At 39.3% G+C, this 14144-nt stretch overlaps 1 protein-coding gene across 3 annotated transcripts in view; it reads left to right on the top strand.

Annotated features, from left to right (window-relative positions):
- The window catches only part of LOC118223851 (ephrin type-A receptor 3-like), a 79684-nt gene that overhangs the window by 53367 nt on the left and 12173 nt on the right, over positions 1 to 14144 (top strand). For 2 of the 3 annotated variants that reach the window (XM_035410856.1, XM_035410858.1), the window contains exons 7-15: positions 1778 to 1940; positions 2861 to 2963; positions 3719 to 3783; positions 4242 to 4367; positions 5642 to 5827; positions 8738 to 8799; positions 9273 to 9482; positions 11485 to 11634; positions 13893 to 14083. In XM_035410856.1, coding sequence (XP_035266747.1) covers positions 1778 to 1940; positions 2861 to 2963; positions 3719 to 3783; positions 4242 to 4367; positions 5642 to 5827; positions 8738 to 8799; positions 9273 to 9482; positions 11485 to 11634; positions 13893 to 14083 — 1256 coding nt within the window. The remainder of the gene's footprint in view (positions 1 to 1777; positions 1941 to 2860; positions 2964 to 3718; positions 3784 to 4241; positions 4368 to 5641; positions 5828 to 8737; positions 8800 to 9272; positions 9483 to 11484; positions 11635 to 13892; positions 14084 to 14144) is intronic. The other variant, XM_035410857.1, reaches the window with a different exon arrangement.

The raw sequence follows: 14144 nt of genomic DNA, 5'->3' as shown, positions 1-14144 counted from the left end.
ACTCTGACACCAGGGGCTTATAGCTTAGAAGTCTCTTGCTCATGTTTCGACTGTATCATCAGCTGTGGATTGGAACACGCAGTGGTGAGTCATAACTGTATTTGTCCCTTTGGATAGTCGGCTGGGGTTCCTTAGTATCAACTGCATCAGTTTCACACACATATCATAAGTTAATATAAATGTATGCAATTTAAATAAATAGAATATAGAATAAATAGAATAGTATAGTAAAACCTTATTCCTCCGATTAAAAAAGAAATTGAGAAAAGGCACATATCAGGAATGTATGAGCAAGCACATAAACCTTATAAACCTTATATTTGCTGTTTGAAAAATTAATGAACAATATGAAGTATATTTTTTTCATGATAAAGAAAGGCTCAATTACGTTGTATTATGTTGGATAAGTTTATTATTTCTATTTATTTGGCCTATATTTTCAATAAAATGCCCTGTATATTACAGACATCCACAATATATTTATACTTCTGAAATGAAATATAAATGTATTTCCCTTCAAGACATATTTAAGTTCATGCATCGGGTATCTGCTTAATTTATGTCAAAAGATCTCTAGCTGTTGTCAGTGACAGATGCTCCTTCCCATGCTTTGGCACTTTCTCTACCTGTTGAGTAGGCAATGTTTTCACTTATATTTGTGGTCGGGTGCATTACAGAAGTGAGTGTGTTTCAGCTGTGTAGCTCCTTCTGCAGACAAGGATGGCGTGACAGTGATGAAAGAGGAGAGTATACCTTGTGACACAGAAAGTGTCCTCTAACAGTGTGGGAACTGGAATGTTTAACTCAGGGGTTGCAGGCTTGAGTTCCAGGTGGGGTACTGCTGTTGTACCTTTGAACAAGGTACTTAAAGTGAATTGCTTCAGTAAATATCCAGGTGCATATATGATAGTATTTTTTTTTTAAGACCAGAAACAAAAGAGTAAGTTTATAAGCCTTGGTAAAGCTTATTTTTTTGAATGTCAAAACGTATATCTATGTTTTTCTTCCCCGTGAAAACTGAAGCACTGATTTCAAACCTGATAATCTAGTAATTTAAAAAGTTTAGAGGTCAAATTATGTGTTAATGTTTTTTGTCTATCTCAATTACTCAAAATGAGAGGATATTCATTGCCGCCTCTAATGCCTTGTCAAATGCACAAAATAATCTTTGGATATGAGAGTGAAAGCTTAAAATGTGATATTACACAGATGACTTTGTTTTTTAATGGGTTTAGCATTATTGCGAGCTATGCTGCTTCCTTATTTCCCCTCTTGATTTCTCACAGTCACAGGCACATCTGGAAATAATGCCATGGATGTAAAGATTTCCAGTAAATCTTCTGTTGTTTCACTGCTGGAAAGGTTCTCCACAGTGCAGTCCTTAAGAAAAAGCCATAAAAAATAGAGTTGGTAATTTATCATGACTAGCTGGCACCATCTCCAGGGCTCAAGGGTGCACTTGATTATAAACGCATATTTTTCATTTTTTTAATTTATTTATTTTTGCACAGTGGACTGACCTGACACTTTGAGTGAGAACTTCGCCTGGTATAAATGTGAGCTATCAGCATGTAGCAACTATAAACCTGGACCCTTTATACCTGAATGTCAGTATCATGTCAGCTTGTTTACTTTGCTTTTTTTCTGTGTGTGTGTGTGTGTGTATTTGGGTGTGTGTTTGTGTGCATGCGTGAATGTGTCTGTATCTGTATTTGTGTGTGTATGTGTGTGTGTGCGTGTGTGTGTGTGTGCATGTCTGTGTGTGTGTGTTCTGAAGCAGGAGCAAGAGACAAGTTATACTATCCTGAGGGCAAAAGGCACCAATGTTACTCTAAACGGGCTGAAACCGGACACGGTCTACCTGCTGCAGATACGCGCTCGCACTGCTGCTGGGTATGGAGCCAGCAGCCGGAAGTTTGAGTTTGAGACCAGTCCCGACTGTAAGCACCTCCAGCAGCACACTGTTTATTGTGTATTTACATACGGAACTTATTTATTTATTTATTTTAATACCTATATCTAACCAAAGGTCACCTGAGAACTGCAAACTATTTTTCTGTGATGATCTAGGAAATCAAAGTTGTTAGAAAAGGCAAGGGATTGTGTAGCCAATCAGATGTAGGCTTGGATGAATATGTGGCCAAATTTACCAGTACCAGTTATTATTTTTTTTACTTGTTTTTTTTGTGTGTGGAAGTTTGACAGGCGCATTGTGGTGAAAGGGATAGTTCACTTTCTGTGATTTTATGATATTATTTAAGTTTTAGTGTATGGTTTCAATTGGCCCAGGCCATTTTTGTGTGTGATGAAGAATGTTTTGGAAGTTTTTGATGACTTGCCAGATTTACAATGGCTGGTATATAGGCATTAGGGGGTTTGTGGTCCCAAGCAAGAAAATGTACTTTAAGCAACTCCAAAGCAGCTTGTGCAGCAACATTCTATTTCCAGAGGCTGTACATATGTGCACATTATAGTGTTTATTCACAATTATAAACATTTTTAGTTTGTTCTTTTATTGTGCTCATACTTTCCTTGAGCTTAACAGCATCGGGTTGCATGTGCCATGTTCCAACTGAAAATAAGATTAAAGTAAATAAACTTTAAGAGTATTGAAATTGATGAATAATCACGTAATATACTCACATACAGCCTCTGGAGGCATAACATCGCTGTGTAAGCTGCCATGGAGTTACTTTAAGTATAATGTTATTATTTTCTTTCTCTTTATATTTATATTTATATTTATATAAGAAGAACCAGTTTTTTCCCCTTGGGGTTGGGGGAAGTTGTGGGTGAGGGGTGGATATTTGGCTATCATCTGATATTGAGTAAGTCAAGCCTCTGTCCTCTTTCTCTCTAGCCTTCTCCATCTCCAGTGAGAACAGCCAGGTGGTGCTGATAGCCATTTCCTCGGCTGTAGCCATTATCCTCCTGTCGGTGGTGGTGTACCTGCTCCTGGGCAGGTCAGTGCTCAATCTGTTGGGATTCAACCACAGCTGGCATGAGGCACTTTATCTGGAAGACCCTTTTCAGTAGCGCTACTCACACATGCTATACTTGGGATCTCAAACACCTAGAAGGCCACATTGTTGGCTAGATCTTGGTCTGTTTCAGCAATTCAGTGGCACATTTTGGTAACTGATTGGCTAAACAGCCTACGTATCTTGTTTCCAAGGCCTACATTGAAGGCTGCTAACTGAAAGGAAGTTTAAAAAAAAAAAAAAAAAAAAAACAGACATTCTAGCTCTCCGGGACTGGTGTTTATCATATGCAAAATCACTCATGCACTTTGGTTTGTAATTCACTCTGGTTTAGAGCATCTGTTAAATTAGCAGAATGTAATTTACCTCAATGGATTCCTGATTAGCTATAACATAGCTCGTCCGTTTAACTGGATTTCTGTTGAGAACACCATTCCTATTCCTATACATGGCTTGGTACATTATGCATTTTTTTATCTTCATTGTCCTGCTTTGTAAAATTAGTTGTAAGACAAACAGCATAAACAGCTGATTTTAACAGCCTTTACTGCTTAAATTATTTTAAGTTGCGCACATACAGCATGTAAAACAGTCATGCAAAACCTGTTATCTACACACAGCTGCTGTGTAGTTATTTCCATTAAAGTTATGATTTGATGTGTAATTCTGTAGGTCCAAATCAACTTTATAGTGTTGCTTAACATTGTGTAATTCACTTTGACCATTTTTACCTGCAGGTTTTGTGGGTACAGTAAATCAAAACACCCAGATGAAAAAAGACTTCCCTTTGGTAATGGCCACTGTAAGTGTATGCCTGTCTGTCTGCATGCATATATGTCTTTCTTTCTTACATTATGTAAATCTGTATATGTCCCTAACTTAAATCAGTGTCAATTTAATATTTGACTTTTTCACTGTGAGACCAGTTCAAAACAACAATTATGTCAATGTTATATCTATATTAATTTACGCAGCTTTTTATTAACGTTTTCTTGTTCAAAGAGCATCCAATCACTTATATGTACCAACGCAAATTCCGTGTACTATATTAAAATCCTATTCATACAATTTTAGGTTGTGTGGTGTTGCCACTTGACTTATAACCCCACACTCCCCACCCCTGCCACCACCCCCCCCACCCCCCCCCCCCCCCCCCACCCCCCGCCCTCAAAAAAACAAAAAAAAAATGTTGCATGCCCAAGTGGGTGTGATATAATCATGAGAAGTGACCTAACATGCATTCAACTATTCATCTTACAGTGAGACTTCCAGGGATCCGGACCTATGTGGACCCACACACTTACGAGGACCCAAGTCAGGCCATCCATGAATTTGCCAGAGAACTGGACGCCTCTTGCATAGCTATCGACAAGGTGGTCGGGGCAGGTACGACTACGAGCGGGGAACGCTTCTGTTCAATGCAGAGGCACATGCAGCGGATTGTTAACTTTGTTTCTGAAGTGACATTTACCTGGAACATCTATCATAAGAGGTGTGCCAGTCGGTGCAAAGGAAAATCAGTTAACACCTCACTGGGCGGTGTGTTCCAATTATCCGAACTCCTGCAGTGCTGTATAGTTCTTCACAGCGCCCGTCCGCACTGCCTGACTGGGTTTAATGGAGTGCGTGCCAGTGCAGCAAGGGAGCCTGGGAAACAACCTCCTGGGATATCAAATTTAACCCCCCGCAGTTCCCTCTAAATCAAGCACAATGAGTCCCTGTAGCCTGACGCTGGGGTAGATAATGTCACGCAATTCAAACCTCCGGTGAAAAAAAAGAGTTATGCACTGAAATAAACAAAGGGAAGCATTCTCCAGAGTTATCTTTAAATAAACCGTAGGGCCATTATCTTAGCAAGTACATTTTACAAAAAATTTAACTTTAAGTATATGTCATGAAGTATATTATTATCACTTAACATGCATAACTAACTGCACAATAAAATCTTCAGTGTTAATTCCAACTCCAACTGTTTAAATGAGTCCAATAGGTATGTTACTGAGCAATTAAATGTGCAATTTATTTAAATCATATTAGAGACAAGATAATTACAACTAAAGATAAATTAAATACATTTGAAAATACTTTCTAGGTAGTGTTTTCAGTGGATAAGACCAAACACAAACTGAGTCCCAGTGTCCAATGAGTGGTTTTGTAAATGACTGGTACAACATTTTTGCTGGTTTTCATGTTATCATACTGTCACCCTAAGCGTTTTTCAAGCAGGCAACAGGAACTTGTCACATAGATACCAAGTACAATGATTTTTTGTTGGATGAATAATTCTCATTAATTCACAGTCTTAGCTCCTTGAAAAGAATTGATTACTTTTGAAGACAACAGAAATTACAGTTTCATTGCTGTTACATCAAGATGTTTTTTATATACTGTACTCACATCAAGATCCGCCCATCCATTGTCTATACCCGCTTATCTTGGGCAGGGTTGCAGGGGGGTGCTGGAGCCTATCCCAGCTTTCATTGGGCGAGAGGCAGTATTCACATCCAGGTGTTTTTTTTTAAATATCTAATACAAGATTGTGCCTCCTATTAAATATCAATAAACTCAGTTGAGCCTACATGGTTGAGAGTATGAGGATACGTGTGCTGTCCCTTATTTTGTATTCTCGCTAATGCTGCTAATTTGTTCTTCCCTCACAGGTGAGTTTGGGGAGGTGTGCAGCGGCCGTCTGAAGCAGCCCTCAAAGAAAGAGACCTGCGTGGCGATCAAAACCCTCAAGGCGGGATACACGGAAACACAGAGGCGGGACTTCCTGAGCGAGGCCAGCATCATGGGACAGTTTGACCACCCCAATATCATTAGGTTGGAGGGCGTGGTCACTCGCAGTAAGTGAAGTTACCAGCCACAGCACATCACCATTTTGATACCTAACTGTCTGAGCAATGAAATACACACCCCCAAACAGACAAAACCCTCCCATACCCTCGGCCAGTAGAGCTCGTTGATGCTGTCACAGTCTGGATCCAATCTGAGACCGTGGGCCTCATCCATGCACTACAGCGTGGTGCCTTAACTGACTGAGCCACCCAGCAGCCCTTACAGAGACAATTTTAAAGTCTACACTGAGATCATGTTTTCTCCACAGGAAGATTGCTTCATATCCTTCATAATAATTGTTTAAAATATGAGTCATTTGAAAAATACTTTCTTTTAAAAAAGGAATTTCAATCTTTTAATCTTGATATGGCAATTCAAGAATGAGAATGAAATGATGGGAAGTCATCTGAAGGAAAGATACGACCTTTAACTTGCTACAACACCTGTCACACTTTTTTGGAAACCTTTTATCCGTCTGAACAGTTTTGATGGACCCAGGTATTAACATGCCTCTGAATGACTCCAAGTCGGTTCTCTTTCTCTTCAGTCTTCTTTTTTGTTTAACCCTAGCTGTGATCCTAGCAATGTCCTTCAGGAGGAAGGAATAGATATTGTTGCATCTAAAATGAGCACATGTTTACAATACATAAATCTTTCAATGTTTGGGATCCAAACTCATTATGCAGATTGTGCCTGATTTTAACACATGTGAGGGGGAGATTGAGCACTGCTTTGATTGGATGGAGGGCTCGCTCCACTTGACTACTGAGTCTGGGTGATTTATTGACTTATTACTTGGTCCTCGTTAATCACTGATCAACAGATACAGATGATCGTGTATATATATATATATATATATATATATATATATATACAAACACAGTGCAGTCCAGTTACTTTTGATCCTCAAAAATGCAGGAACTATGTCTATAAATGGCTGTAATATATATAAGTGAGAGAAGGAGAGAAACATGTACTGTATCTCTGATGAAAAATAGGGAGTAGGACATGTCAGTGCTTTTAAGGAGTGGTAATGTTGAACCAAGTGCATGACCGTTTGGATGAAGAGCTATTATGATGCAGGGTGAATGATAAAATGACTTGACAAAGTGCAGGCTGAGTTGTAAGTCAACTCACACTCCCAGTCATGAACTCCCAAACCAGCCATGACGCTGTATGACTCTGATATACAATATCTATGGGATGCTTTCCTGAGGCCATTACTTTCACTACATGATATCCCAAATATGTTTTCAATGAACATTTCACATCGCCCGTCAATATAAATCTGCCCATCCTGTAAATATATATTTATATACTTTTTTTCATTAAATATATAGAGATGAAAGCTTCTTTAAAATGTGTTACATTAATGTGATGTTTTAGGGTAAACTTTGAGATATAAAAATCAGTTTTTTATCGGTGTGTCAAATTGATTAATATTGCTGTGCAGGACAGCTGAGAAAGTGAAACCATTTGTCAGGAAAGCATACAGTATCATGACAATGCGAGCATTCATTTGTGTGATTTAAAGGCATTTTCCCCTACATTTTTAAGACAGGCCATCAATGAGGATCGAAATAAGATAGTGATGATAAAACCGGTAATTTATGTTCTTCAGCAACTGAGAGGGATTTCGCTGTTGGAAAGTGACAGTTGACCTTGAGGGTCATCTGAATCACTTCTCCCTCACCTCATCCTTGAAGAAGTTTTTTGTGAAATGGCGTTTGCTGTAAAGTACTGTTACGACTGTGGACTTGCCTACACATTGTCATGGGCGTCACACGAGAACCTCGAGCCGAAGAAGCAATGGACACCGTTGTCTGGAGGTGGTTGGCGAGGAGAGGATCAAATGATCGCCCAGATGTGTCAAAACCGCGAAGACTATCCCCGTTTGCGACAGCCTGGACTTGTTTAAAACAGGAACTATCAGTTTTACCATTCTGAAATACAGTGTTTGTTCCACCGCCCGTTAAAACCCAGGCCCATTGCAGACTGTGCACTGGGGTGAACTCTATAAACTGTCTATGAAAGTAAAACACTGTCATTTAAAGGAGGGGTGTTTTACTCAGTACAGACACTTAATGCACAATAAAAAAATAGTCTATTTGCTGCGTATTTATTCAGCTGTTTCAAAGCTTTTCAGTCATGAAATTCTTTTTTATGATTTGTATGTTAGCTAAAATAACAGTTTTTACAGACTCTGCAAACATGTTAGAAGACAGAATATGAATCAAAATGCAGTATAATAGATACTGTTTTCCCCTCCGGAGAGTTCATTCATTCAGTTTTTAGTACCAACATATGTCCAGCATATGAATGTAACAATGTCTTCAGACTCATGTGCTATACTTTTCTGGTTACAAATACTGTACTTGTTCAGCATATGCACAGTGCACACATACTATGCAACACCAGTTACACCCAAGTACCAGCAAAGATACATTATGTCATATATTTGTTTCAATAAACCGCTAATTTATTACGTGTTCATATTTATTTTAATAATAACAACAACACTGCAACTACAATGACAATGTAAGAATTTATTATTTAGTCCATACCAATCGCAATAAGGCATGGGTAGGCATCAAATGCATATCTCCATGAAGCTTCCACTGTGGTGCCTTCACCTTAACCTGAAATCTATCAGTATTGGGGTGTTAGGTTGCATTCAAGTCTAATTTGTGTGTATTCACTGTTAAAGCAAAATTCTTAATGGAAGCTGTTTTGTCCAGTTTGGCTGAGACTACATAAAACACATAACACATAATTTATCATTGCATAAATTTTGGGGAATTTGATAAATCTTTTCATCTATGATTATACGTACATTCAGTGATGAAAATACATAAAAAATAATTTGTCTCATATTAAGTCTGAGGCTTGTAAATCAATCAAATTATTTTACTGCCCAGGTAAACCGGTCATGATCGTGACAGAATACATGGACAATGGATCCTTGGATAGCTTCTTGCGAGTGAGTGAAACCCGTTGTTAGGCTTAGCCAATAGCCATTGCCTCCATTGCTTCGTCTTCTCCATTTCTTTTCTCTTTTCCTATCATTGCATAACATTACATTTATTTGGCAGACGCTTTCATACAAAGCGACGTACAATAAGTGCATGAAGGTCATTGGAACAACTACAAAACACTGGTCCAATAAGGTACATACTCATTATGTAACAGTTATTCATAGCCATGAACACAGTAAGTCCAGTTCACTCAGTAAGCATAGGCTAGGTCAGAGAGTACTGTTAAGTGGAACTAGGAGGCATGGCAACAAGTTACAATATCAAGATAATGATACCTGTGCAATAAGTGCTGTGATATGAAAGTGAAAATATCTCTATGCTATCAAGTGATTTCCTGCAAACATATCCTGCCTGTCTTGTGTTTTTGGGCTGTTTTCATTCGGTCACTTGTCTGACTGAGCATCCCTCCTTGCGACAGAGGCATGATGCCCAGTTCACGGTGATCCAGCTGGTGGGCATGCTGCGTGGCATCGCCTCGGGCATGAAGTACCTCTCGGACATGGGCTACGTCCACCGGGACCTGGCCGCCCGCAACATCCTGGTCAACAGCAACCTGGTGTGCAAGGTGTCCGATTTCGGCCTGTCCCGGGTGCTGGAGGACGACCCCGAGGCCGCCTACACAACAAGAGTCAGTACACCTCAACCTACTGTATGTGCCTAAATCATAGTAAATAACTCAGAGGCAGCCTCACTGTTCAGAAGAATGGGTGTGAAACATTAAGTTGCATAGTTAATTACCATAAGGCTGGTAAGATTGTCACTGATGCAAAAACAGCTTTGTAGAACCACTTTGTAAAAATCACGGTAGGTTGTGATACTTTATTTATTTAACCACAGTAAGTCCACACAAATGTGCTATCTGAATATGTATTCTTATGCAAACATGAAATTCTATACTGCAATAAAAATCTGGCAAACAACAGGTTGCCGTTTGGAAAAAAACTGTTATTAGATATTAAACACACTGTGAATATAAACCACTAGAAATTGCACAAACACACAAGTTTGATGTTCCAGTCTTTTGTAAACAACTGCTCGACAAGCATCTTTTTGTAAACAGTCGCTCAACTGAGTCCTGTCGGTGCTCCCATCAGATCGTTGGGGTACTGGTTGTGTTTGAGCACATATTGGGAGAGGGAAGAAAATTTGTTTGCTTCTGGCCTTGCTTTGACTCGACTGTGAATTTGTAACACACTGAGCAAGGCTGTGACGTTAACCACAGGCCCTCATCCACACACTATACCTCCATTGTCCTGTCACTCTAAGCCCTCCTGGACTGTGTTAATGACCTCATATGCTGATGTGTGCTGCTTTGTACACTTAGTTTACTGTACTGCACGTCCAGAATGTAGCAGACCCAAAATGAGTAAATAAATAAGACCATTTCAGGAAATGCCCATATGTGATTGAGTACTGAAAATATGTGACTTCACTCTTCTGAGCAAAAGTTTAGCAGAAGGTCACTGCTCATGAGAATTATTTTCAGTCAATGAATGCAGAAGTTCTCAAATGTTGTTCACGCATGCTTAAATCAGACAGGACATGTTCTAGATGTCGATTCTAAATAGGCGTATAAACTTTGAAGATGTTGTTCAGCTTATATTATATATCATTATATATCTTTAGACTTTTTGTGGTGTGTTCATAAAACCCACCACATATTCAATTAAGACTTCAAAATAAGAGTGATTATACTCATTGGTTGTTTTATTATGATACTAGACACTGTCTAGACTGCATTTATGTTAAAAGTTGAGTCTTATTTAAAATGGTAGTGTTCTGGTTAGTAATGTCCCACAAGGTTATCCACAGCAAAGTGGAGTTCAGTCTCACAGTTACGACATCATCAAGCCTGTCAGTTTCTTACCCACTTCCATCAAGTACCAGCAGTGAGTTCTCAGGATGATCCTTGGTGAGAAAGCTGAATTTTACATCAATTAGGAGTAATCTCTCTACCCGCAGGCTTTTTTTTCTGATCCCACAGGGGATGACTGCACACTAGTTTATTTTTTCGAAGCCTGTGTGTTTAGAGAAAGTGGAGCAGGAGTTGTGTGACTTGGCCGTGGACACGATTAGCTTTGGCTCTCTACTCTCCCTTGCAAGCGCTGGGGCTGGAACACAGAGAAACTCCTGCAGTCTGATAGACACCCCCTGAACGGGCATGCATACAGGCCCCATCCTGCGAGAAAACACTGAAGATGAAACAAAGGGACACATAACTGAGGACTGGTTCCAGTTTACTGTGGTTTAACTCTTTACACTATGCACTGTTCACATTTGCTTTTGTAATTGGGAGGTCCATTCAGTTTTGTGCCAAACAGCAATTAATACATGCTATCTGCTCTTCTTTTCTAGATCAAGTCCTGAATTTGATGAGTCATACAGTATACTCTATTTATTATAAAGGAAATTTGAAATCTGAGCTATTCCTAGCAGTCTCTTCATTTTTGGGAGTGAAAAGCATGTGTTTGTATAATTTTAAACCATATTACAGTTGTAAACCGTATTGATGGAATGGTGCTTTATGGTGAAATGAAAAAAAATACATGAAAGAATGGGTAAAATACATACAAAGTTAAATGAAAAATATAAAACTTCAATGATGTATTTGCCTTTTTAATGTGTTCTAGGGAGGTAAAATTCCAATCAGGTGGACTGCGCCAGAAGCCATTGCCTACCGGAAGTTCACCTCAGCCAGTGATGCCTGGAGTTACGGCATTGTGGTGTGGGAGGTGATGTCCTATGGAGAGAGGCCTTACTGGGAAATGTCCAATCAGGATGTAAGTGTTTGGAAAGTCCAATCAGGGTGTGTATTATCCAATGTAAATGAAATGGGCTGTGTCATGACATAGACGCTACCTCCAAAGGTTTTGGAAACAGAGGCTAAAGGCCACTGCCTACTTAGGTAATACGGTAGAAGGCAGCTTCCTTCAGATACAGCTGCCTTTGTAGGCATTAGTGTAATCTCTCCCAAATGGAACTGCTTATCAAGGTAGCGTCTACATCACTTTTCCTTTGGGCATTGCACTTGAGAGCCGATTTTTACGCTACAGAGGGATTACTGAGTGAATAAACAAAACAAAAGCAAGCGTATAGAAAGCTCTGTGAGTTGTGAAACATTCAACATTTTACTCAAATATAAAACATAAAGGTCCAGAGGTTCTAAGCCTTTTAGGACTAGTTTCAGGCGCAGATAGGGTCCATTTTTACATTAAATTTCTCTGCTTCTAAAGAGCAGGTGCAAATCAAGGTGCAAGCAAGATGGAGACAACGCAATCATTTGTGTTAGAAAATATTGGCTAACGTTACAAAAGCAGCCATGACAAAGCTATCAAAAATCATGGAAAAATGAAAAAAGTGGTAGAAATCACAGTGTTTGGATAAAAAAATGACTTATTAAATTCACCAGTAGATCACATGCATGGCAGTGGGAAATGACTGAAATAACCTGAGCAACTGTAGTGACAGTTAGAAGTGCTTTACATTTCAACAAGTTGGGAAGTTTCCATTAGTAAAAAGTCTGTCCATCACATGAAGAACAGGCTTTTGGCTTGTTAGAAACAAAGCATGTATTGCTATATTGCATATTTCATTGCTAAAATATTTGTACCTACATTGCAAGGTTTGAGTCTTTGATGGAATGTTAAGTTAAACATTTCTGTAGCTCCAGAAAGAGTGAGCAGTACCAAGACTGTTGACAAGGGCCGTCAGACATTTTATTGCAATAAGTGACTGCAGGCTTCATTACAGTCACCATTCAAGACTTCCAAAAAATCATGGAAAGCACTAAAACAATAACCATAATCATGGAATTTGTGATGTCTGTGACTTCTGTGACAAATACCTAGCCGCTGAAATTACTCTCCTGGAAGTTTTTGAAAAATAAACGATGTCCTAGAAACTCCCACACAACGTTCCCGTTCCATCCCGGCAATAGTCAAGCTCCTTGCAGCACTACACTATGACAGTCTGCATTTTGTTGTGCACTGTCCGTAATGCTGGATATGCTCTTATGGCACACCAGCAGATGCATTCATTTCCCCACATCCAACAAAGATATCCAGTGTACTAAAAATAAGTTAACTGTGCCTTTTAAGCTCTGCTTCACATGCAAAATACATTTAGAAGACATTCCAATTTGCTGATGGCATGATTAGCTGTAGCCTTAGTAAATAAGACATTAATTTCACACAGACTGCGAGTGCCCCAACATACCCTCATCAGGCCACAATTTTCCTTGCGAGTGTTATGTACGTAAATCAGGCCCATCATTTTCTACTATATTACATCGCTGATTCACTGTGCTGTACTTGTAAACGACCTCCTAGTGTCCCTGGCCGATCATGGTGGTGATACTGTTTGCCATTATTGAATGGGAATTGACATTTTTACGGGCAAATATTTATGGGATATCCTACCTGGCAAAGGACATATCTGATGCTACGCTCTAATTTGGCCAAAATAAAGTACCTTAGTAGGCAACATTTTGTGGCTTGTAAGTCAGCGTTTTGATAAAATGGAACACTGCCAATATTTTCTGATCTTCCTACAGGAAATGAACAGCAGATGAGATGAATACAGCAGTGTGAACAGAGAAATTATTTTTACAACACTTATTGGTAATATGTATATTCAGAATACCTGTTCAATACAGAAACAACTCTGCACTGAATTGATTTTTTTTAATGATCAATTGTTAAATATGCACTCCGTATATACTCATAGCTCTTTCTCCAATAATAAATTATTTTGTACCATGTGGTTTTTGACCAGACTTTCACTCTTCAAACAGCACAAGACAATTAAGACAATATACAGAAGTACTCCACAGAGCTTTTAAAATAAAATCATTTTCGTTATTGTACACGATGCAATAATCATTTTTCATTAAAATTACTATTACTGTTTAGCATCTATGTATTCATATGTGTACACCGTAGCTTGGCTGCAGTCCTTGGGAACAAACAAAAAATATCTTTATTTAAAAAATAGCTGCATTTAAATGACATAATCGTCAATTCGTTTTCTGCTCACGCAGGTGATCAAGGCAGTGGACGAGGGGTACCGCCTGCCCCCTCCTATGGACTGCCCTGCAGCCCTGTATCAGCTGATGCTCGATTGCTGGCAGAAAGACCGCAACAACCGGCCCAAGTTTGACCACATAGTAAGCATCCTGGACAAGCTGATCCGGAACCCCAGCAGCCTGAAGATCATTGCCAACGCCCCCAGGTAGGCCACCGCCCACGAGCCACAGGGGGAACAAATGGGGGTACATGCTGTCCACCCAAAT

This window comes from Anguilla anguilla, chromosome 3, assembly GCF_013347855.1.
Source record: "Anguilla anguilla isolate fAngAng1 chromosome 3, fAngAng1.pri, whole genome shotgun sequence".
Taxonomy (NCBI): domain Eukaryota; kingdom Metazoa; phylum Chordata; class Actinopteri; order Anguilliformes; family Anguillidae; genus Anguilla; species Anguilla anguilla.
This window is presented reverse-complemented; position numbering and strand designations above follow the sequence as displayed.